The 26,997-nt window shown below is 35.8% G+C and overlaps 1 protein-coding gene across 1 annotated transcript; it reads right to left on the bottom strand.

The window, feature by feature from the left end:
- Positions 1 to 25,493, bottom strand: LOC136037750 (uncharacterized). The gene is made up of 4 exons (XM_065720543.1): positions 25,454 to 25,493; positions 18,081 to 18,282; positions 12,406 to 12,590; positions 1 to 265 (listed from the first exon to the last, which is right to left on the bottom strand). Exons 1-4 carry the CDS (start codon positions 25,476 to 25,478, stop codon positions 48 to 50), a joined length of 630 nt encoding a protein of 209 aa, XP_065576615.1. The 5' UTR covers positions 25,479 to 25,493; the 3' UTR covers positions 1 to 47.
- Positions 25,494 to 26,997: the final 1,504 nt, after the last annotated feature.

Below are 26,997 nucleotides of genomic sequence, written 5' to 3'. Positions count from 1 at the left end.
TTCAATTGAAGAGAATTTATTAAAAATAAAAACACTAGAAAACCATGTCACAGATTCTGGGGAGAGTTAAGCTCCCAGAGACGGGAAAACTCATTGCAGAATCGTTCCACAAAATCTTTGTCATTGGTTACAATGACGGATTCGTTATTGCCAGTGACGGCCTGTCGGGTCCAGTTGAAACTTCCACAGAGTAATAGCTCATTGTCAACAATAGCAAATTTATGGTGCATCAAATACGGTGTATTGTGAATTCGTACAGGTATCCCTGAAATAAATTTTAAATTAGACAAATCTTCCGTGGCATATACAAATCTTCTGGTGATGTTACAGTATTCTAAGCCGCACCCTTTTCCATGCAAAGTTAGCCAAAATCCCGAAGACAAATTAATTGGCACTTGAGGGGGAGTGGCTTGAGCAATCCTATTTGGTTGCACCCTGACTGGTTACTCATTTTGACGTCATGTGGCAAACTTCGCCTAAAACGCCAAATGAAGGAAGTGGTACTGTGGAGCATTTATCCGACAACTAAAAGGATAACAATCGCGTTCCACCAAAACAATGAATTTTTAAGTGTGGGCTTTAAGTGTTATAAGCTTATGGATTATATTTGGAAGAGGTGGGATGAAACGTTAATTTTTATGGAAGAAATATTTCAATCCTACTCAGTATATGGGCAATTAAAGGCTGGTTTGGGCAGCTTGGTAAGAACTTCAGGGTGAGCAAGGACCGTCTTACTAGACTAGATTTATCAAAGAATTTGCAAGGGGAGAAGCAGAATTAGGTGCCAGAGATTAGGGTGGAATTAGATTACAAAATAGCTTGGTATCGCTTAGGTTTCTTTGGAAGGGGTCAGAGAAGGAGCATGGAACACAGGAGCGTTAATTCATAAAAATTTAAGGTTCGGGAGGAAGTGTGGTGTACAAAATGTGCTTCTAAAAATCTAGGGAGAGGGGGGGGGGGGTAAATTTGCTATTTTGTCAATGAAACTACAATAAGACACATTCGATGAAAATATCCCCCTAAAAGTTTTTGTTTAACCTAAGTTGGGATGGCGGGGGGTTGGCAAAATCTAGTGGGCGAAAATTGCTCCACTTCCAGCTGACACCACTGTTTAAACAGGGTGGGATATCAGACAAGTGCACGTTAGCACGTCGACTCTCAAATGATTTAAAGCAGCAACACATTTTTAATATGAGCAAGCTAAGTTCTATGGTTTGTTTCTATTTAAAAAAAAAACAAAATAATATATATATATACATATATATATATATATATATATATATATATATATATATATATATATATATATATATATATATATATATATATATATATATATATATATATATATATATATATACTAGCTGTTGGGATGGCGCTTCGCGCCACCCCAACACCTAGTTGGTGGGGCACTTCGCGCCCCCCCAAGCCCCCCCGCGCGCGTAAGTCGTTACGCGCCATATTAGTTACGCGCCATTGTAGTTGTGTCCCTGTGTCCCACCTGTGAATAGAGATAGATATAAATATATGTTTTTAACTACGTAAAACATGCGAATATACAACATTCTTCGCTGTCCCATTGTCTGTGCATATAAATAGATTGTCAGGTTTACTGACTCTTGAACATGCAACATATAATTGTCCATGGGAAAAACAATCCGTATTCAGATCTATACCTCATTATTCTAATGATGTGTCCCGGTCGTCATTTATATTCCCTGTGTCCCGGTCGTCATTTGTGTCCCGGTGTCCCAGTTTGTAATTTCTCTTTGAGTGTCCCGGTCGTCATTTATATTCCCTGTGTCCCGGTGTCCTGGTCGTCATTTGCGTCCCGGTGTCCCGGTCTGTAATTTCTATTCGAACAATCCCTGTGTCCCGGTCGTCATTTATATATCCCGCCTGTGCCCCCGGCGTCCCCGTTGTAGTTGTGTCCCTGTGTCCCGGTCGTCATTTATATTCCCTGTGTCCCGGTCGTGATTTGTGTCCGGGTGTCCCAGTTTGTAATTTCTCTTTGAGGTTCCCGGTCGTCACTTATATTCCCTCTGTCTCTGTCGTCATTTGTGTCCCGGTCTGTAATTTCTCTTTGAGTGTTTTTTCTTTTTAGTTTTTTACCTTTTTTCTTTTTTCAGTTTTTCCTTCTTCTTTATTTTTCAGCGTCACTATGAAGTACATATCGCCGAACCTTTGTTTTTTAACTTAAATCTGGTAGGCATTGATGACCTTATCCAAGTCAAAATCCCAAACCCAATCATCATCGCTATCATTTTCAGTTTTGATATGTTTTGACTCTCGCTTTCCAGGTGGATTTTCATCTAACTGCGCGGTTTTGCGTTCTTTAGCCGCAAGCCTGTTTTCTTGCTGTTCTTGTGATTCCTCGGCACGCTTTCTTTTCTTACTTTCTCTATCAGCTGCAAGCCTGTTTTCTTGCTGTTCTTGTGATTCCTCGGCACGCTTTCTTTTCTTACTTTCTCTATCAGCAGCAAGTTTTTTGGCATAGACTCTTTGAGCAGCTTCCTCGGCTGTTGCCATTGTAGGTTCTTCAGTCATTTTACAATTAAACATTTTTCCGTGAACGCATGTCTTAAACATCTTTAATGACGTCACCGTCATAGCAAAAATGACGACAACTAACTTCATGACGTCAGTCGACACAGAAACATGACGTCACCTGACAGACAGACAGAAACACAGACAGACAACTTATTTTTATATATATAGATATTTTTATATATATAGATATATATATATATATATATATATATATATATATATATATATATATATATATATATATATATATATATATATATATATAAATATATATAAGATAAGACGTCATAACATCCAACTCTGAATATGCAACTCAAATACATTGCAAAAGGGGAGCGGATAAAGCCACACCTAGAAATTTTCGTTACTGAGGTTCAATCCTGCCTGTTGCAAGGAGTGCACAAATGCCAATTAAACTACTAATTGCTCTTGATGATATTCTATTATTGAAAGATTTTCATTTTTTTTCTGTCAATTCATTTTTATAAGTATTTCTAAAAGAAAACTGTTTAGTATTTTGATTATATATACTCTCTTTAAGCGACCATTATATATATATATATATATATATATATATATATATATATATATATATATATATATATATATATATATATATATATATGCATTAAAGTTTTTTCTTCTAAAAAAAGTATCCAGAAAATTTAAGTTTCCTCTTTTTTTTGGCCAAGAAAAGCACTTATATCCGTGTCCTTTCTTAGGGCATAATTTCTTCACATAAGACATTCTGATAATTATTAAAAAGCAGTCTTTATATACGGACATTTCAGACATTTAGACAATTTACTTCAACAGTATAAAGGTAAAATAATGTATATAGCACACTCCATGAATGACTAATTATTCGGATATGATTATTTGAACATCCATGTGAAGTCACCTTGAAAGTTTGAAACCATTGCCCTGAAACGCTTTTTGAGGCATAGATAGCTTCATCCTAGTAAAAGAGCTTATTGACCAACTCTGTAATAAGTGGTGTGCAACTATTTGGTACTCTAAAGCCATTAGTTTTACAGGATACACAATCTATAATAACGTTTCCTTTTGAACTGACTCTACGTAATTTCAGGGACGAATGATATGCCACACGCCAGAATGGCCTCTCAGACAAGAAAGATATACAAATACCCCTCTATATAAATACCAGTCATAGTATAAATATCAATAGAGCTGAATAGCTCTCACACTCGATATCATCTCGGCCTTACTCTGGCCGAAATTTTGGTTTTACGACCCAAAATGCTTAAATGCGGCACTTTCCTGTGGTGTGATCTCTTTGTTACTTGGATTGGAAAGAGAACTAGATCTTCAAATGTCAATTTTGTTAGACCTTTTTCAATAATGCACGACCAATGTTTTGTTATGATAACCCTGGGAAAAAAAAAGAATGTGCGATCATCATTCAGAGTAAAAATAAAAAAAATGTCACATTTTGTCGATGATGGCTGTAGGATTCTCAAACACGGCGGGTTTGACTTCATAATTTTCATCAACATTCCACCCCTTTTCAGGGGACTTTAAACCCTGTTACTAAAGACATTCAAATTTCATTAAACAAAAGCGTTTGATAAAAAAAAACAAAGTTCATCAAGTTTCCATATTTAGAATCAGCATAAATAATACATCTTATTGTTGTATATGTTACGTGAATGTCCGCAAATTGGTTAATGTGGACATTCACCGGTGAATGTCCGTAATACCCTTTTTCTCCTTGGATTTAGTCAGTGTTGCCATTTCAATTTAATTTAAGGTTTGATGATGACCGGTTAGGTTCGGTTAGATTAGGTTTTTAACCCACTTTTGACATTTAAAACCAAATTTAACCTAACCTAATCAAATCTAACCTAAACTAACATAATCTGACCTAACTTTCACTTTTACCATCATAGCTTGAATAAGACTGAAAAAGCTGACTCGCGAAGTTGATTGAATCCATAAAAAAAAAGAAAAAAAAAAGAGTTTCGGACATCAACGACATCAACGGAAAAAGAGTTTCGGAATGTCGACATCAAACATATTTCCGACATTCACGGTAACATATATATTGCTGTCGAAACTAAGTTTCCGTTACTAGTAGCTCGAGTTGTACCTTACTTGCAATTCATTGCCACGAACCGTTTGATAAGAGACATAAAAAAGAAAGAAATGTATTCCTTTTCTCTTGCTCCAAGGTTTTAGTTTAGAAACTATCCAGAAATTCTTCCTTCGCCAAGAGAAATCCTTGACGAAGAGACATGTCATCACAGTTCGATCTAAAATTTTAAGTGTTCTCCGGTGGACATATTTAATAATTTGTAACAAGCTCGAGCGACGGGATTCAATTTGTTCTAAGAAAGGAATGATTGTGGGGGGAGGGGTCTTACAAAAAAAGGAATAAAAGAAAAAATGTCGATTGCTTTTTATTTTTGTGCTGAAGTAGTAATTGTTATATACTCAGTCTGTCGAGTCTGGATCAAAGAGTTGTAAGCTTGAATAATGTGATACCATTGGAGTGATAGTCTTTTAAAGCTGAGGCTTTAGAGCTGAAAGTATAGATTCGTGCAGCGCTGGCGCAGTGAACTGAATTGAAATTAGCGATACTATATCCAGGGTTCGATCCCAGCTGCCGCAGTGCAGCAGCTGAGATAGAAACTTGGAGTTCAGTTCAGGGGCGGATCTACAGCAAAATATTGGGAGAGGCCTAATGTGACAAGGGCGTCAATGAACAAAATTTGGAGGGGCAATGTGATCCACGTGCCAATAATTGACCAAATTGACAAATTTATTCTACAAAAAAGAGTAAAAAACGGAACAAGAAAAGGATAGGAGGGCACTAGAAAATTTTGGGACCCGGGGACCTCGCCCCCTTGATCTTCCATTTTATCGCAGGGGCAACACAAGAACCTTTACAGTCAAGAAGCGTCACTAGCACATTGACTGGATGCTGATATCTAGGAATCTGGGTCGGGGGAAGCCCATAAATTTTGAGTACAATAACTCTCTAAATATTTCACTTAATATTAAAGGCTTGTTACCCTAAATTTCTCCTTTTGTAGCATTGATTCTTATTTATTAGTTAAGAATCATCACAAGGTAAATATTCAGTACTAGCAACAATTACTCATCATATTCTCCACCAAAAAGAGAGATCATATGCAAAAAGCACATGGCACTGACCCGCACATGGCGTCTGGCGTCTAGAGGATTGGGGAAGATACGCATACATTTAAACACTAACTCATCTGATTGACTGAGTTAGTGCTTAAATCAAATTTAACAGGTGTGCGGACACTAGAAAAGTGGTTGCTCTCTTTTATAGACATACATTTTTGTATTTTGCCCGAGAATAATAGTCTCTGATAGTCGATTTCTTTAAAGGTTGTCATATCAAACCATTAATCGTTAAATATCGGGAGGGCGTAAAAAAGCGTAAGTTAAAATGGTTAAAACCTTCAGTAAGTTCAGTAAACCTAAAAAGATTGCAGAACTGCGATGTGTTGTTTGCAACCAATTTGTCCAATAGAACCAAAATTAAATGCTGGAGCTTTTCCTGTGCTTAAGATTATCGACAAGTCATCTTCAAAACCACAATTTTTTAAGAAGCCAAACTTTCGACCAACGACTTAGCTTTGTAGTCATCAAACTAAATAACTTGTTACATCTCTGTTGGTAAAACATTTACTTTGAGCTACTTTACTTTGAACTGGTTACTACTCTGAGTTTTTTTTTTTTTTTTTTTTTTTTTTTTTTTTTTTTTTTTTTTTTTTTTTTTTATAAACCCGCTTCTCCTCAAGCCAAATGACAAGTAAGAAATTCGGCAATAATATTACCAAGTCTTTTTGCGGAAGGTTGAACTAATGTAATTTCATTACTTAAAAGAATATGCGATAGGCTAATGGCGAAATTTTAAAGGTTGATTTGCACATTTTGTATAGAAAAAAACAGCACAAAAGCATAAGACTTATATTGAAGACACACGAGGTCTTGCAAAAGTCTTGAATACTTCGTAGGGCACAGACCCAATATCCTTCCATCCTGATTGCATGATTGTCTATAATTGTTAATTAGCCTAGATTCAAGATGATATTGAGACACTCAATGCACAATACTTGCTACATTTATTTATTTATATTTATTTTGCCAAGCGTGGGATCACTTCTCATCATTTTATCTAATGGCAACTTTTAAAAGATAACTGAACCACATCCACATACTGCCGAAATTCAGAGCAGACCGTCATGATTATAAAGCATATCGTAAATTGACACTAGCCAGGGATGTCAAATAGACAAGTACTGCCTCTATTTTTTTTTCTTATTTCTTCAGACCATTTTGTAAGGAAGAAGCTGTCGTAGAAACATCTGGGGTGGCTAATTTGATTGTAAATTGAAAGTTCTAGTACGCTATCTAAGATTCAAAAGCGACTGGAGGGCAATCAGCCCCCTCGCATAGCCCTTTTAGATGTCCGTCCTCGAAGAAATCCTTTCAGAATTAGAAATAACAGAAGTGTTCCAAGTGGTCTCTATTAGTTATAAGATGAAACAAATTTTTTTCTACTAGAAATAAGGAACAACATTAAAACTTAAAACAAACAAAAACTATTTCAGATATAACAGGGACTGCCCTTTTCTTAATCCATCGCTCGTTATGCTAAAGTTTTTTAGTGCCCTTGTTTTTCAGAAATCGTTCTTAAGAATTGGTCCAAAAAGTCAAACAAACAGAATTGTTTAGTTTAAAAAAGATTTTAATTCAAAATAACAGATACGTTTTTCAATAGTTCAGCAGAAATATTTCAGCGCAGCCACTGAACCGTTATGACACATAAGCATACAGCAAAAAACAAATGAAAGTTGACGGATCACGTAAAAAAGGCCGTTTTTGCGTGGAATCACAACAGTGTGAACAGAGGGTACACATAGTCTATAAATCCTAAATCTTGATCATCCTGATGCTGAACGCTCTTCCACATCGGTTGACGCCAACACAGAAAGTCTGAGTCTTCGATAAATCTCCTCTAAACGCTTAGTGTTTTGCAACAACTGAGTTTTGTTTGCATAATTAATTAAAAACGCTTTTTTCCGAAAAAAGTATAAAAGCGTAAAAAAAGTATAAAGTAAAAAAGTAAAAAGCGATAGTAAAACCTCAAACGATCAAAACTAAACTCACATAATAAGTCGAACTTAGAACAATCGGAATGAATACGAATGAGTAAATAAAACCTAAAATAATATAAATTAAAATAAGTAATCAATTTAAACTCAAAAAGAGCAGACATTAAAACAAATAAGAGTGGACCTATCCCCATCTCAAACCTTTTAAGGGATAAAGTGACATTTTCACTTATTGAAAATAAAATATATTTTACGCATTTTTTTTTCACAATAACATTAACAACTAAATACATCAAACATCCAGGCGTCTTCTTTTCTTGTATCAGTAAGTATTTCATCAAAATTAAGTTTTTGTGTTTTTGAACCATATAATGTATTTATTTTAAGTCTCGTAGTTTAAGCTATCTACCATTTTTAAAACTTTGAATCTTGCTAATGGTTCAAACAAAGCAGGTCACATGACTTGTCACAAGTCACAAGAATGTCATAAGACATGTCACAAGACTTAAATATTGAATCAATCCAAAAAGGAGCCTTGTGAATAATTTTCAAAGAAGGCAAGGTGCCCTACTCTCTGCTCCTAAGAAAAGCTCCTAAAAATGACCTTCTGAACTTTCAAGGGAACACGAACACTTTCGTACAAAGGGTTATAGAAGGGGCGTGGGACTTTTCCTAAGTTTTTGTGTTTTTGAACCATATGATGTATTTATTTTAAGTCTCGTAGATTAAGCTATCTACCATTTTTAAAACTTTGAACCTTGCTAATGGTTCAAACAAAGCAGGTCACATGACTTGCCACAAGTCACAAGAATGTCATAAGACATGTCACAAGACATAAATATTGAATCAATCCAAAAAAGAGCCTTGTGAATAATTTTCAAAGAAGACAAGGTGCCCTACTCTCTGCTCCTAAAAAAAGCTTCTAAAAATGACCTTCTGAACTTTCAAGGGAACACGAACACTTTCGTACAAAGGGTTATAGAAGGGGCGTAGGACTTTTCCTAAGTTTTTGTGTTTTTGAACCATATAATGTATTTATTTTAAGTCTCGTAGTTTAAGCTATCTCCCATTTTTGAAACTTTGAATCTTGCTAATGGTTCAAACAAAGCAGGTCACATGACTTGCCACAAGTCACAAGAATGTCATAAGACATGTCACAAGACATAAATATTGAATCAATCCAAAAAAGAGCCTTGTGAATAATTTTCAAAAAAGACAAGGTGCCCTACTCTCTGCTCCTAAAAAAAGCTTCTAAAAATGACCTTCTGAAGTTTCAAGGGATCATGAACACTTTCGTACAAAGGTTATAGAAGGGGCGTAGGACTCTGAAGATACTCATTTTTGTGTTCTATCGGCTCAAAATACTAACAACATTTTTCAAAATCTTCGCTTTTCTGTTTACATTGCATACCTGTCTACGTTTCTCTAGGCCACAGAAACCTGCGCATATTTCTGTTGGATAGTTGTCGGTAAGGGTGTAGAAGGTTATGGATCTACCTTGATTCTCCAGTCGTGAGGTTTGAAATCCTTGAATGATTCCTGCTCAGGCAAGTAACAACATGCCTACTTTTTTGCCAAACAGTTGGCAGAAAGTTGGCAGACAGTTGACAGTTGTTTCTGATATAGAGAAGGTGCTACCACCATAGTCTCTACTAAAAAGGTTTCCAATGGGAAAGAACTAATTGCAGTTTGGACTTATCTCGTTTTTACACCGATGCAGGCCTTATTTCAAGCTTTTTATACCTCTTGGAAAGTTACCAGTGAATAATTTTCACAATGCTACTTAAATCGGCTCTAAATTGGTTTTTCTCTGTAACGGACACCACACTTAGTAAAAGAATATATTTAACGCCACATATTCTGCATATCTTTTTTTCCTTTCGCTCCACCGTGTGATTTTCATCATTCAACAGATTATCAATAGACTAATTCATTCATAGTCAATAGAAGGGCCATTGCTCTTAACTAAGTCAATTCAAACACATTGAGTCAAAACACCTGAACAGTTTTCTTCGCAACTCGACAGAATCTTTCAATCTAATGAAACACTTGAAAGCAAAGGCGAATAAACCACGCTTTGTTTGAGGGCTTCTGTGACTTTCTTCAGGCTTGGACAGGAATTGACTATAAATAGGGCAAAACAACTCCGAAATAGCTATCCCAGAATTTCAGCATTTCTTTGTTGATACTTTACTTGTTAACATCCGTTTTTCGCTGAACCTCCGAATGACATATTTTAGATCTTGCATCTCCTGATGTTTATTTTCTTTCAACTTTCTGTTTTTAGGCAACGTCTCAGTTTACTGCTTTGTTCTTTCTCCACCAAGCATATAAAGGCCACCAAGGCCACCAAAGGCCAACAGCATATAAAAGTAACGTATAGCCATTCCCGAAAACGAACTGAATAAGAGTAATTATTAGCCACAAATGAGTTAAATAAGAAGTTGTTGTTAACTCTTTGAAATAAAACGTTTATAACTATATATTAACCATATGAGCCAATGAGTAATTATTAGCCACAAATGTGTTACATAACAAGTTGTTGTTAACTTTTTGCAATAAGATGTATATAAGTATACATTAGCCATATGAGCCAATGAGTAATTACTAGCCATAAATGAGTTACATAAAAAGTTGCTAACTCTTTGCAATAAAATGTATATAAGTATACATTAGCCATATGAGCCAATGAGTAATTATTAGCCACAAATGTGTTACATAAAAAGTTGTTGTTAACGCTGCAATAAATGTATATAACTGCACATTAGCCGCATGAGCTAATGAGTAATTATTTGCCACAAATGAGTTACACAAAAAGTTGTTGTTAACTCTTTGTAGTAAAATGTATATAACTATACATTAGCCATATGAGCCACACGGGCCAATGAGTAATTATTAGCCGTAAATGAGTTACATAAAAAGATGTTGTAAACTCTTTGCAATGAAATGTATATAACTATACATTAGCCATATGAGCCAATGAGTAATTATTTGCCATAAATGAGTTATACAAAAAGTTGTTGGTAACTCTTTTTAGTAAAATGTATATAACTATACATTAGCCATATGAACCACACGGGCCAATGAGTAATTATTGCCATAAATGAGTTGCATAAAAAGATGTTGTTAACTCTTTGCAATGAAATGTATATAACTATACATTAGCCATATGAGCCAATGAGTAATAATTAGCCACAAATCAGTTACATAGAAATTAGGTGTTTAACTCTTTGCAATAAAATGTGTATAACTTTAATAACTTGGATCAAACGTGGACTTTATTGGTATCGCCAACACATGTAGGAAGGGAAATAGTCACAATTCTCCAAAGAGATAATCTAGTAGTTTTACTAGAATTAAACAGACGAGTCTAAGGATCTTAAGTCGTTTTTTGTTTTCACCATGTCAGATAATAAAGAAATGATTTTAATTTTTTTTCTAATCTAATTTAAGAGAGAAAAAAAAAAAACATCGAGTAAGCATGAAAACCATGTTTTTCTCGCCAGAAATTTTTACAATGTGTGAAGTGCAATGGCTGTTTGGAAAAATAGCAAGCTTAAATAAGAGGAGGGAAAGAATTCTAATCCTTGGATAGGGACAATTAGAGGATCGTCTAGGAGTTCATTCAATGAAAAAAAAGCTCAAATGGGCAAAAAATTCGAAATATTTAGAGCTGAATCATATTTTAGAAAATTTTCATCTCAATCCCCTCCAAAAGCACCCCGGGTATAGCCGCAACGATATAGCAGCGCAATCTAAGCCACACAATATAAATAGACTAGTTTACCCGCCGTGCGTTGCTGCAACCTCAAAAGAAAGGGCATTCGAGGACCCCCCTTGGAAAAATACCCCGCAGAAAACTCCCCCTCCACAGAAAGTTCCCACCGCATGCTAATAACGATCGTATTTTTGAAAATTCTCCCTGAAAAATCCTCCCCCATGCGGACTTCTCTCCACCCCAGAAAACTCACACACACCTTGAAAATTCCCTTCCCACTCCCCCGACGATTTCCTTTCATCGGGGAATCGAGTTTATAAATCGAAAAACACGAAAATGCACTGAATCTATAAACACGACAATCGATTTTTTTTTCCAACGTCTTGTTTTCCACAGTAGAGTTAATCCAAGACTGTATAAAATTGGTATTTCCCCTATATTGACATAATCTCCCTAATTAATTTACTTTGATTGCATGTGCAAAGAGTCAGAGCAAATCAAATGTATTTTAATATGCGAAATCCTCCCTCTCTCTCACACAGAAAATCCCCCCCCCCCTCAGGCAATTCCCCATGAAAAATGTCTTCCATATGTAAAATAAGGATAGTATCCTTAAACTTGAAAAGCATTTGAAAAATTAGAATGAATACAAAATTAACGAACTGTTGAATATCAAATTCAGAGAAATTATTGATAAATAAGAGTTTTTAATTTTGGAAGTGTGTTAGATGCCAGAATTCAAAATTATCTAATTGAATATCTGGATGGAATATCTAAAAAATGTGAATTTTGTGACCAGAAGGGACCATCATGCATTTGTGTTTATGGGTTTCTAATTACAGTCAGCACAAAAACTATTAAAAGGGCCTTTGCGCAGGGGGGGGGGGCTATACCTTCAATTTTACCAGCAGTGTACTCAACAACTCCTTATAGTTTTTTGGAGACCAGATGAATAGTGCAGTAAAACATACAGTACAAACATACAGACAGGTATACATTTGGTTTTATATATGCAGATGGATGTACCTTTTGCACGCAGGTCAGGAATTCTTGAATTAACCACATCTCCAATGGATTTATCTGACAATACGCGAACAGGGACTCCGCCTTTGCTAACATAAACCAGTGTTTCTGCTAGTTCGTGACAGCTGAAGACACAAACACAGACATCCAAAGACTTCTTGGCACTTTTAAGATGATTGACTAAAGCCCTATAATATAAGAATCCAATACCCTTTTTGTTCTAAACCTATGCTATAATTACTGCTAATTCTATATCTATCCTATACTGATTGTCTAAATGAGGTTTCTAACTTTTTTACTTTTCAGGTGATCGGACTGCCTGAATGATAAATATACACATAATAGTTTATTGATAAACGACTCCCATATTCTAAAAAATTGCCGAGTTCGCGTTTCAAGTCAAATTAAATAAAAAAGAAACAAGTTTTTTTTCAACTGAAAGTAAGGAGCGACATTAAAACTTAAAACGAACAGAAATTATTCCGTATATGAAAGGGGCTGTCCCCTCGTCAATGTCCCACTCTTTACGCTAAAGTTTGACTCTTTGTCACAGTTCTACTTTTTAAAACAATAAAGAACTTTAGCGTAAAGAGCCGGTCGTTGAAGAGGGGACAGTCCCTTTCATACACGGAATAATTTCTGTTCGTTTTAAGTTTTAATGTCGCTCCTTACTTTCCGTTGAAAAAACTTGTTTTTTTTATTTAATTTCGGAACATTTTTGAATTAATGTATGTTTTTGACTTTGGGTAACCGCACATGAATAATTAACACGAAATATGCATATTACTATATTTTTTTTCTTTGAATAAATGGCTTTCTCATATTTTTGATCGAACAATTTTGATAAAAAAAAAAACAAGGAGGGTGAGGAGGTCTAGTTGCCTTTCGATCTTTGGCTACTTAAAAATACAACTAGAACTTTTTTTAGGAACGTTTTATTAGTAATAAATATAAGTAACTCACGAATTAACGTACGTAACGAACTCCTATATTTGTATATTTTTATTACGTATGCAAAGGGGTTCACCCCCTCGTCAATACCTTGCTCTTTACACTAAAGCATGAATTTTGTTCCAATTCTTTAAGAATGATCCCTAAATCACAAAGGTCGTAGAATAAATAGTTGAAATTATTAAGAATACCTAGCGTAAAGAGTGAGGTATTGAGGAGGAGACGAACGCCCTTATATATGTAATAATTTCTGTTCGTTTTAGGTCCTAATGCTGCTCCTTACTTCCAGTTGAAAAAAAATGGTATTTTTCTCATTGTTTTGTTTTAAATAATGCTAGATAATTTAGCGCCCCCTTCATGGAATTCTCCTCCCTCGTGATAAATTCCTCCATGGAAAGATCTTCCCTGGGATAAAAAAACAACAAAAAAAAGAAGAAAAAACACGCATTCGTTGATAATTCCACATTTTTGTAGATAGGAGCTTGAAACTTCTACAATAGAGTTCTCTGATACGCTGAATCTGAATGTGTGATTTTCCATTATTTTTTAAATCATTATTTTAATATTTTAATCATTATTTTTTAATTTTTAAACTTTCTCAGGTTCATAGCTTTTGACGAGTAAGACTAAACTTGATGTAACTTATATATTTAAATCAGCATAAAAATACGATTTTTTTGACGTAACTATTGGTACCATTTTTTAGAGTTTTGGTTGCTATTGAGCCGGGTCACTCCTTACAACAGTTCGTTACCATGAACTGAATTCGTGGGGAGAGAGCAGACCTCAAAACTTGAAACAAACTGGAGTCACAGAACTTTCTTGTTTTCTGTGGTCCATTACAAGCAAAGCTACTTGGGCCTTGTAACCGCTTTACTTTGTAATAGTTTTTCTTTTAGTATTAATAATTTGATTGATTGATTGATTGATTGATTGACAGAAGTATCGAAGATGGGCAAAAACGAGAATGACAATAGAAACAGAGGGAATAATTAATATGATAATACACCATCAACAAAAAAGAGACGAATGAATTATTGTATTATTTTTATTAAAGCAACGAAGGAGAACCTGTGTCAGGAATTATTGAGGTGTTCCAAAATAAATTAAATAATGAAGCTTTTTCAAAACCTTTCGGTAACAATACAGATCAGAAAATAAATTGAGGTTGCTCTGGACGCTAAGCGGGGGTCTGGTTGTGACATGCGGGGAAAGTAAAACCTGGTTAAGTTACCACAATAGTGTATTACCTTTTTTCTTCTTGTTTGAAATAATGTTGAGATGCTTTCACATGATCTAGATGACGGCTAATGATTAGGAAAGCGTAATAAAACGCTTTCATAATCACTGGAACCCAATTCCGGGCCTGCATCGGTTTCCTGCGGGTTGAACTCCGGGTCCCGTATCAAACAAGAGCCGGTGTTTACCCCCCCAGGAAGATCCCTCCATGGAAAGTTCCCCCAGAGAGGAAGTGGCACCTATTCCCCCACCCCACCTTCTTTTCCCAAAATGCATCCAGTCGAAATTTCTAGATATCAATTTTATTTAAAGTAGTCCAAAGATAATACAACAATGCCTCCAGGGTTGACGCAACCCGCCAGAGCTTGGGGGCAAGGGTTGTAAGTTTGGCCCCGAGGCCATATAAGATTTTTATAGAAGGGGTGGTATTATAAATTTTGGGAGAGGCTCATTTGATAGGAAATTAATAGCCATAGTTCCCTTTTTAAGAATCAAGGAATAGGAGGGCAAATATCCCCTACGCCCTCTTTCCCCCAAATGCAATCGATTGAAATTTTGAGATAGCCATTTTGTTCAAAATAGTCCATAGATCATATAACAATGCCTCTGGGGTTGACATGCCCATCTAGACCCTGGACAAGGGTCGTAAGTGATACCAAGGGGCATATAAGGCTTATATGGAAGGAGTGGTCGTAAAAACTTTGAAGGAGTCTCATTTGGTAGAAAACTGAAAGTTCTAGTTCCCTTTCTAAGAGTCAAGTGATCAGAGGGCAACTATCCCCCTCCAAAGAACTATTTTTCCCAAATGCATCTGATCAAAATTTTGAGATAGGCAGTTTGTTTTAAACAGTCTAAACATCATATAGCAATGCCTCCGGGGTCGTTAGAGCCTCCTAGAGCTCGGAAACAACGGTCGTTAGTTATGCCCCGGGAGGATATAAAGTTTTTATTGAAGGGTGGTTGTAAAAAAATTCAAAGGGGCTCATTTGATTTGAAATAGGAATTCCTAAAGCCTTTTTATGGGTCAAGTGATTGGAGGGCAACTAGGCCCTCCTCTACATTCTCTTTCCCCAAAAATCATCCGATCGAAATTTTGGGATAGCTGTTTTGTTCAAAATAGGCCAAATATCAGATAAAATGCCTCCAGGGTCGATATACCCCCCAGGAAAGGGCAAGGGTTGTAAGTTATGCTCTGGGGGGGGGGGGTTATTACGTCTTTGTGAAAGAGTTGGCCATAGAAACTTTGGACGATGCTAATTTGATTGAAAATTGAAGGTTCTAGTTCCCTTTTTAAGACTCAAAAGTGATCGGAGGGCAACTAGTCCTCCCATGCCCTCTTTTCCCCAAATGCATACAATCAAAATTTTGAGACAGCCATTTTGTTCAAAATAGTCCAAGTATAATATAACAGTGCCCCCAGGAATGACACAATCCGGCGGAGAGGATTGCAAGTTAAGCCACAGAGGCATATAAGGTTTATATGAAAGGGGTAGTCATACGGTTTGATTTTTTTTTTTTTTTACTTTGATACTTGGTTACTTCGATATTCTTATGATATTTTGAGGAAACCTCGGTTTTGGAAAAAAAATTATTTTGAAATGGGAAATGTTGAAAAACTTGAAACTTTGGCAACCAAAAACGAACAGATATTAATTAAAAAAAGTTTCTCAAAGAAAATTAAAGGTCATATTAAACTCAAGATCAGCAGAAATATAAACCTATATTAATTCAAACTCAAAACGACCAGAAATTACTATTAAACAATAAATGAATCGCAAATTGAACAGACATTAAATAAACAATCATAACAAACAAACATACAACAGTTACCAATATAAATAAATAAATAAATCTTAAAAGGAGGAAAACATAAATTGAATATGCAAATCAAGCTTAAGGCAAACGAAGTCACTACAAAAAGAGTTTGGCTACTGCCCTCTTTCCTAACTGTAAAAGTCTAAAGCCTACTGAGTCATTGGCGCTTCACTGAAAACTATATGTCTCTTGAACAATTTTGGAAAGAACTAATAAAATTAAACTGAATATTTGATATATAATGATATTAATCGCAGAAAGCTCACGAGTTCAAGATTTTGTTTCACTGTAATTCTTATTTTATTTTCAATGATGTAATAATTACAAAAGAAAATATTTGTAATATAATTTGTTTTCAGTAAAGCGCCAGGGAAACAGTAGGCTTTGGACGTATTTCGTTTGTAGTGAAAACTATATGTGTATTAAACGGCCTTGGGAAAAAACACAATTAAACGGAATATTTGATTAATAATGATACTAATTGCTGAAAGCTCATCAATTCAAGGTTTTGTTTCACTGTAATTTTTATTTTCAATATTGTAATAAGTACAAAAAATATTTTTGTGATCATAATTCGTTTTCAGCAAAGCATCAATGACGCAGTATACTTTAGACACCTAGGTTTTTTAATTAATACAAAAAAGGCACTAGAACTTTTAATGTCCGTAATCACAACATAGTAAAGAAAGAACTATAGCCCATATTAACAGAAAATTTAAAAACACGTTTTAAAAATCTGTCAAGTGAGAAAGAATCGCCATTTGAAGGTGACTCTGAAATGGTAACTATTGTTTTAATTGATCTTTATGGGAAAAGTTTATTGCGAAAACAAATTCAGGGAAATTTGGAAAAATACCCTTAAACTCCACAAAAATCACGTAAAATCAAAATTAGAACAGCATCAATGGAGTTACCATATCCGAATCCTTTTTAGTAGAACCATGATTCCCCATCTTGAGTAACTAAGAGAATCACTTTTTGGCATGGGATCCACTGATGTGTCTCCTTGTTTCTTTTCTTTTTCTGTCTTTTCTGTTTTTCTTTTTTATTCTACTTGCTCTTTTTTTCTTTTTATAGAAAGAAACAAATATCCGTAAACTTTGTCGTGCGGTTAACAGAAAACGAGGCAAGTTAAAGCTACGGACTAGTATGTACGAAAAGCAGTTGAGTCCTGATTGCACACAAAAATCAGCCAGGTCCAAGCCCAAATTAATCCAGTTCCAAACTTGGTACAAAAACTAGTTAACTTCATCGAAGGCGTATCTAGAAATTTGTTTCGGGGTGGGGGGAGGGGTTAAAAAACCTTAATAAACGCATCAAAAATTTGTATTTATGTATTTTGTTTAGATTTTTGTGAGTCAGACAAAAATTTCAAGGATGGGGAGTTCAATCCTGATAACCCTCCCCTGGATACGGCCTTAAACACCCTTTAAAGTAAGCTCACATAAAACATTCGTTTAAAACGGGTCTCGACCGTTTCATCCACGTACGAAAGAATAAAAATATCAAAAGTGATGCTGTTCTAATAATATAAGCGCCTCAATACCAGACTGAGCACTAGGTAATACATAAACAATTAAATTGAAACATAAAAAAGTAAATCAAGGTCGAGATCAATGTTTCCTGCGTGACCCTAACCCTTACTTCAAACCTCAAACAAGTCGATCCCTTACCTCAAACAAGTCGATTCGTGACTGTAACGGCAGTTCTTATCTTCGCAAGATACATTGGGACAAGCGATCCCTTTATCAGGAAAAAATAAAACTTCTTTTACAATCTTCGAAGGAATGGCTTTCTTGGCAAAAATGTAGTCGTACACAAACTTGGTAAGGCAAACCCCACCAAATATAGCCAATGACTCTTTCCACATTTTACCTACAAAACCAAAAACAAGAGTTGGAAGTATGATAGGCTTGGACTTTGTAAAAGCAAGGATAACTAAATTAAAATACTTTTTGAAGTTCAAATCTTAAAGGTGGGTAAATGTAAGGTTATTACACAATTACAATGAACATTTAATTATTGTATTATATAATATATATATATATATATATATATATATATATATATATATATATATATATATATATATATATATATATATATATATATATATATATATAGTGTCGGGGGAGCAAAATTCTCTCGGTGAAAAGAAAGACATTTTTGTAAATTTCTTTCGAAAAACAACTTTAACTTAATTTCGTGCGAACAGAACAAAGGCTAAGAAATTTTTAGTTTGGTTGGAATTTAAAAGGGCCGTTGGCTGGGGGGCTGGGAAAGGTTAAAAAGCGAATGCAGAGTACTAAAAATTGACATTTAAAGATAAAACATCATTGTTAATAGTTTATTAATCGTTATTAATAGTTAACAGTAGTGGTTGGTCAACAGGGCCCATTACTACGCTCCATCAGGCCATTTGAACTTAATTTACATATTCCCATGACTGCCCTCAATAATGCTATTCCTGATCCCATGAGAACCTCCCTCAGGCCATTTGAACTTAATTTACATTCTCCCATGACTGCCCTCAATAATGCTATTCCTGATCCCATGAGAACCTCCCTCAGGCCATTTGAACTTAATTTACATTCTCCCATGACTGCCCTCAATAATGCTATTCCTGATCCCATGAGAACCTCCCTCAGGCCATTTGAACTTAATTTACATATTCCCATGACTGCCCTCAATAATGCTATTCCTGATCCCATGAGAACCTCCCTCAGGCCATTTGAACTTAATTTACATTCTCCCATGACTGCCCTCAATAATGCTATTCCTGATCCCATGAGAACCTCCCTCAGGCCATTTGAACTTAATTTACATTCTCCCATGACTGCCCTCAATAATGCTATTCCAGATCCCATGAGAACCTCCCTCAGGCCATTTGAACTTAATTTACATTCTCCCATGACTGCCCTCAATAATGCTATTCCAGATCCCATGAGAACCTCCCTCAGGCCATTTGAACTTAATTTACATTCTCCCATGACTGCCCTCAATAATGCTATTCCAGATCCCATGAGACCCTCCCTCAGGCCATTTGAACTTAATTTACATACTCCCATGACTGCCCTCAATAATGCTATTCCAGATCCCACGAGAACCTCCCTCAGGCCATTTGAACTTAATTTACATTCTCCCATGACTGCCCTCAATAATGCTATTCCAGATCCCATGAGAACCTCCCTCAGGCCATTTGAACTTAATTTACATATTCCCATGACTGCCCTCAATAATGCTATTCCTGATCCCATGAGAACCTCCCTCAGGCCATTTGAACTTAATTTACATATTCCCATGACTGCCCTCAATAATGCTATTCCTGATCCCATGAGAACCTCCCTCAGGCCATTTGAACTTAATTTACATTCTCCCATGACTGCCCTCAATAATGCTATTCCTGATCCCATGAGAACCTCCCTCAGGCCATTTGAACTTAATTTATATTCTCCCATGACTGCCCTCAATAATGCTATTCCAGATCCCATGAGAACCTCCCTCAGGCCATTTGAACTTAATTTACATTCTCCCATGACTGCCCTCAATAATGCTATTCCAGATCCCATGAGAACCTCCCTCAGGCCATTTGAACTTAATTTACATACTCCCATGACTGCCCTCAGTAGTGCTATTCTAGATCCCAAGACTGACCTCAGTAATACTAAAACATAGCCCATGTGCACACAATTTGCATAAGCGATTTACCAAGCAATCAGATTGCCTATACTACATGAGATACATCATCTGCATATTACAGTCGGTGCATACTTAATATTCTCTAATTCCATGATAATTTTATGAATAAATTGCCGCACTTAATATTCAGTAGACCCATGATAACTATATGATTTTTTTTTTATTCGGGTTGACTGAAGCCGGTTTAAATCTTTTATAAGTTTCCTACAGTGAGTGAATATAAAGCGGGATTTTAAATGTGTTATATTAAGCGATGCGGAAAATAAAATTTTCATATCATTTAAATAAATTAAAACAAGTAAATAAATAAAAAACGGAAAAACAAAGTCCAAAAGAAAAAAATGTCAATAAAAAAATTGTTTTTCTAAAAAAAATCATGAGTAACATATCTATACTATTTTCATTCTGTATTTCAAAAATATAAGAAGTGAATTTCTTTTACTATTGGCTTGAAAATATCATCTTATGGTATTATATTTATATGTGACTTTTAATAGTGACAGTGGAACATGAAGAAATTGACTGTTATCTGGAAATTGAATTGTAATTTATTTGAATATGATAACAGCTTTTGAAGTACTACATTATGTAGTACTCCACAATTACGAATTTTTTATGTAAATATGTAGCATTATATGTGCCATTATTTCAATAAAAGTGCTTCATTGAATTACATTGTTATGTGTACATTGCTTATGCGGTCTCCCCCGGGTACTCTGTGGCTGGTCATCGACAGTAGATGGTTTATTCTATGTTTTGATTAATATTAATTGTGCACTGGAAGAATAAACACTTATATCATATTTTAAAAAGTGAAGATGAAATGTCCCAAGGAAACACATGATAAAGTTACCTTTGCGTTGAATGCTGACAAAGACAAATATTCAAACTATGAAACAACTGCTAGTAGTAACACTATTGGAATTGTATGCATGCGTTGTAATAACGGAAAAAGATTAGAATCCTTTGGACTACCGAAAACATTCAATCCTTATAATGGTGGATATGCAAGACTAATCTTTCCAGAGATGATAGCGCACAAACAGAATGTAAAGGTAGAACTATTAGTTGATGACGAAGACCAGCTTCTTACTACTGCTGGTGGTGACACGTTATTTATTGATAGATCCTATTGCCATTTTTCTGGTATTAACTTCAAATGAAAGCCAACGGAAAAAGAAAGGCCTATTAATGCACCAAAGTCATTAACCAGATCTTATCTATGTGTAGAAACTGTAAACTATGTAAATATAGCGTTGTTACAGACACTGAAATCAAAATTAAAATAAAAAGTGCATTGACAGACAATATAACAAAGGAATATATAGATGTATTGATTAAAAACAATGCACTTGCAAACGTAACTACTGTCCTCAACAGTTTACCAAAAAAATACAATCAAGGAACCCAATAATACCAATGATGAAATGTTTGATGAGGTTGTAGCTGAACCCATGTTAAAAATCATGTATAACCCCAAAATAGAGCCATGTGAAGTGTCATGTCAAGAAACAACGTGATGAAGTATTTTATGGAATGGATTCAAAGCATTCATTTTTTATGATGATAGTCTACATGCCATTATTTCAATAAGACTATTTTATTCATTACTTATTCATTGTTATTTTTCCATTATTTTTAGGGTAAGTTATCTATCCGAAAGTTTCGTATATTAATTAAAAAGTCGGATATATAAGAAAAGGAATTTTCAGAGACATAAGTACTAAGAGCTGTCTCATAGCGGGTAGAGAGAGAGAGAGAGAGAGAGAGAGAGAGAGAGAGAGAGAGAGAGAGAGAGAGAGAGAGAGAGAGAGAGAGAGAGAGGGGGAGAGAGAAAGAGACGGAGAGAGAGATGGAGAAAGAGAGGGTCTCAGAGGGAAGAGAGAGAGAGAAAGGAAGAGAGAGAGAAAGAGAGAAAAGAGAAAAATAAAGAGATAAAGAGAAGGATAGAGATAGAGAAACACATATACAAAGACACAGAGTCAGACACTAAATCATACAAAGAAAGACACAGACACAAGCAAACACCCAATCACATACAGGAGCAGAAAAGAGAGGGACAAGCAAACAGTCACTCAAACAGATACCGAGACAAGCAAACACCCGCTCAGACACACAGGCACAGAGAAAGAGAGAGACAAAAATACATAAATACACAGTATCACATACACAAACACACAAAGACAGACACTGAGACAAGGAAACATCCACTCATACACACATGTAGAGAGAGAGAGAGAGAGAGAGAGAGAGAGAGAGAGAGAGAAAATGAGAGAGACATAGAGACGGAGAGAGAGCGTGGCGGAACCTACATCTAACTGACCATATGTAGGTTAGGTGTAGGTTCTGCCACGCTTTGTACAGTCTCCCAAATCTGACCTAACCTACTACAAATTCGATGAACAAAATCAGTTTCAGGAGGAGAACAATAGACAAGTTGCACGAAGAGAAAAATCGAGATACGAGAAAAATGAAGATACAACAAGTTTCACGAACAAAAATCAGCACGCAATAAGTTCCATGAACAAAAAATCAGCACGCAACAAGTTCAAAGAAAAAAACAAAGAAAAACCGGTTTCACAGGGAGAAAAATCAATGTAAAATTTTCAGGGAGAGAAAAATCAAGACGGAACAAGTTTCACGAACAATATCAACAGGCAACAAGTTTCATGAACAAAATCAGTTTCAGGACGAGAAAAAATCAATGAACAAGCTTCACGAAGAAAAATCAACATGCAACAAGTTTCACAACCAAAATTTCAGGACGGATCAAGTTCCAGGAAAAAAAAAGCACGCAACAGGTTCCATGAGCAAAATCAGTTTCACGAGGAGAAAAATCAATGTACAAGTTTCACGAAGAGAAAAACAAACATGCAACAAGTTTCACGAACAAAATCTGTATTCAACCAATTCCAGGAACAAAAATCAGCACGCAACAAGTTTCCACGAACTAAAATTACCACACAACAAGTTCCATAAACAAAATCAGTTTCATAAGGAGGCAATCATTGTGCAAGTTTCACTAAGAGAAAAAAAAACAAGCAACAAGCTTCACGGACAATAATCAGCACGCAAGAAGTTCCAGGAACAACAATCAGTACACAACAATTTCCATGATCAAAAATCAGTTTTATGAGAAAAAACAAATCAATGTACAAGTTTGTCGAAGAGAAAAATAAACATGTAACAAGTTTCGCGAACAAAACCCAGCACGAAACAATTTCCAAGAGCAAAAAACAGCACGCAACAAGTTCCATGAACAAAATCAGTTTCATGAGGAGAAAAATTGATTTGCAGTTTTCACGAAGAAAAAAACATGCGAGAAGTTTCAAGAACAAAAATCAGCACGCAACAAGTTCCAAAATCAAAACGCAACAAGTTCCATTAACAAAAACAGTTTCATGAGGCAAAAGGATCAATTAACAAGCATCACGAAGAGAAAACAAAACATGGAATAAGTTTCAGGGACGAAAATCAGCAGGTTAGGTGAAAATCAGCGGGTTCCACGAAGAAAAATCAACCCCCAACAAGTTCCATGGATAAAATCAGTTTCACGAGGAAAAATAATCAACGTACAAGTTTCCCAAAGTGAAAAATTAAGATGCAATAAGTTTCATGAATATAATTCAGCACACAGCATGATCCACGAACAAAATATCAGCACGCAACAAGTTCCATGAATAAAATCAGTTTCACAAGGACACGTTACAAAGACTGCCAATGAAAGCTTTCCCCGCGACATTGGAGGGTAGTAGATACCGTGTTTTTTTTTAAAAAAAACGACCTCATAGATGGATCTTAGCGGCGTTTAGGATTTCTCACTCGGCGCGGCTAGCTCCTTGCTCTTGGCAATAAGGGCGTCTACCTTCGTATTTAGCTCACTGATGTTTCTAGTAACTAATGCACTAATTTGACTTCCACGTGAGGGGACTTCCTGAGGCTCGGCAATAACAAAAGTGGATAGCTCTATGCTTTTCACGTCAAATTCTTTGAGTATCTTTATTATGTCAAGAACATTTTCACTGCCCTTCTGCCGCATTGAACGGTGTACATTTTCAAGAACAATAGAATAGATGAAAATCTTTGCTTCCTTCATCGATTCTCTTTTAACGAAGTCGGTGCACGTTCTCACTATTTCATCCTTTGGTATACCACCATGCATTGACTTGAGCAGATAGTTCAGCACAGCATTCCAGATTAGGTTTTTGGACTCATTCATTTCGGCCCAAAAATATTTTTCGAAAAAAATTACCGGTAACGCCGTGCACGGCAAAAAAAAAATCAAATTAGGAATGCGGCAAGATATTGATTCTAGTTGTAGGTACCAACCTCCAAAGGAGTCATCTTTGTTTGCTGCTCTTTCCTTGGAAAAATGGAGGGCTCTCTAGGGAATACACATAACGTTGAATGGTCCCAAGGATTTGAAATCAACGGTTGTGTAGTTTATGACATTTTTGTAGGTTTGTACTGGGTTTTGCGCTACATTTTGTTAGCGTCGAAGATTGTGATTGCTTTGTTCTTTTAACGTAATATTTCTTTCTTTTTCACTTTAATTTTTGGTTCGTTCTGATTTTCGCTGTCGCTTGTCTTCTAACAACATAATTCTTTTTTCTCCACTCCATTTTGACACCTTGTGATACTCACTTTCTCTCTATCACTTGTAATTCTTGCAACCACTTATCTTCTTCAAAGAGATATCTTTTAGCCGCATATTCCCTTGTTCTTCACTTTCATTTCTAATTAGAATAGGAATATAAGTCTGTGAACCAAAACTAGAACATTGAAAGCTAGAATAAAGACAGTCTATGATTTGAGTACCATCTGGCTGACCTTATTTGAAGCAGTAAGCTCTGCAAAAGTTGGTTCTAATCCGCTTTCTACGGCTATAGTGAGAGAAAATTCGAAATGGCTAGGATAAGTTTTGTGGATGACAAATTACCAAAGATCGTCCTTTTTGATCATCCGTCTAGGGCCAAATGAAAACCAGGTCGTCCCATAATAGGGTTGGAAGAGATCGTAAGAAATGAATCAAATGAGTTGGAACTTCTTGCTAGGCTGTAAAGAGAGAAGTGCTCAATAGATTGGGATGGAAGAGGAGGGTACGCAGCTGTTTTGGTCTCAGGCGGCGTGGTGTTGCAGCGGGTTGTTAGCAGCAGTAGTATTCGTTTCCGATAGATTAAACCAAAAATATATATTCTCCAATTATTTATGGTTTTGGAGAGTAAAAAACTTTAAATAAAATTGATTCAAAACTCTAGCGCATTGCATTATTTAGAAACATTTTATATTATGAATATTATCGTCAAGGGGAAATATATATTTGGATAAAATTGTGTAAAATTTGAACCTTCAACTGCTCTTAAGAACGGCATAATGAGACCACAGCTTGTTTTACGCAATGTTGTTCTTGTCTCTTAACCAATGAAACACTCAAGCCAAACATCACTAAGAAACAAAGCATCGCCAGCATACTGGAAGAGACATGGACTCCTTCGTACGTCATGAGGCGGCGTTTAAGCAATTAAAGTTAGACGGAACTAGAGCGTTCAGGCATCGTAGCCTGGAAGGCGTTCAAATTGCCTGGAAGGGAAGGTGCAAAACAAAAAGCCGCTTTACAACTGTAGAAACTCAATGAACAAAGTCTACTGAAGTCAGTTAAGCTAGCTCTCGGAGAATGAGTGAAATTAAAATACTGAACATAAGTTCGTCATATAATGCATGTGGTATAAAGAAGCTGCTTAACCAGTTTCTTGTGTCATGTTCGCATCATTCGCGATCAAAATTCTTTAGTTTTTATTATATAACTGATAAGTACCAAAGTTTTTAGCACATTTAAAAAAAACTTCCTATTCTAATCAAACGGTCCTTGTGTTTCAGCAGTCGTTCTTAAAAAATTGGGACAAATTGTCAAACTTTAGCGTAAAAACCAAGGTATTGACGAAGGGGACAACCCCTTGATATATGGAACAATTTATGTTCGTATTAAGTTTTAGTGTTACTCATTACTTTCATTCGAAAAAACTTGTTTTTGTTTGTTTCATTTCTGATCGTTTTTAAAATAATGCCGGCAAATCTGGCTCCCCCACCATGAAAAATGTCCTTCCCTTACGGGAAACTTCTCCATAGAAAGTTCCTCCCACGTAAAAAACACCCCCCGCGCCATAAATTCCACTCGGGCAATTCCATCCTCGCTGAACATACATCTCCTCCGTAAATTTTCTTGCAGAAAATTCAGCCTGAAAAATTCTTCTTAGCATACTTTAATTTGAAAAAGACTAAGTTCTAATCGCTTTTCCGATTCCCCCTTGCGGAAATTCTCCCTTCCGTGGAAATTAATTCACGGAAATCGGAACATGCTGAAAATTTCCCCTGGAACATCTTCAGGGGAAGATGTTCCACATGCAAAATTCAGTAGGCAAAGAGAAAGTTAGACCAATAAAAATAATTTCGTACAGGAATTCCGTCAAACCCCCCACCCCCAAAGGTAAAATTTCTGCTGGAAAGTTCACTCCCAGAAATTTCCCCCAAAATAAAAATTATCCCCATGGAAAACCACCCCAAGTAAAAAATCCCCCCCCGACAAATATCTGTATACTCCCCAACAACAAATAATATACGTAAGCAAAGGGCAAATTTATAAATTAAAGACTTTTGCCCAGAGCTGGGGCCATGTTATCTCCAAAGGCATATGTTTAGGGCTTTTCAACTATGTTGAACAAAACATCTATTTTGAAATTTCGTTCCGACAATTGTAAAGGAAAAGCGGCGTGGGAGGGGGGCTAGTTGCCCTAAAATATTTTTGGTCATTTGCAAAGGGCAATCAAACTTTCAATTTCCGTTAAAATGAGCCCTCTCCCGATGTTCTAATACCATTAGTTCGATACGATCACC

This window comes from Artemia franciscana, chromosome 17 (genome assembly GCF_032884065.1).
Source record: "Artemia franciscana chromosome 17, ASM3288406v1, whole genome shotgun sequence".
Classification (NCBI taxonomy): Eukaryota; Metazoa; Arthropoda; class Branchiopoda; order Anostraca; family Artemiidae; genus Artemia; species Artemia franciscana.
Note: the sequence above shows the minus strand (reverse complement) of the source record. Positions and strands in the feature narration are given on the sequence as shown.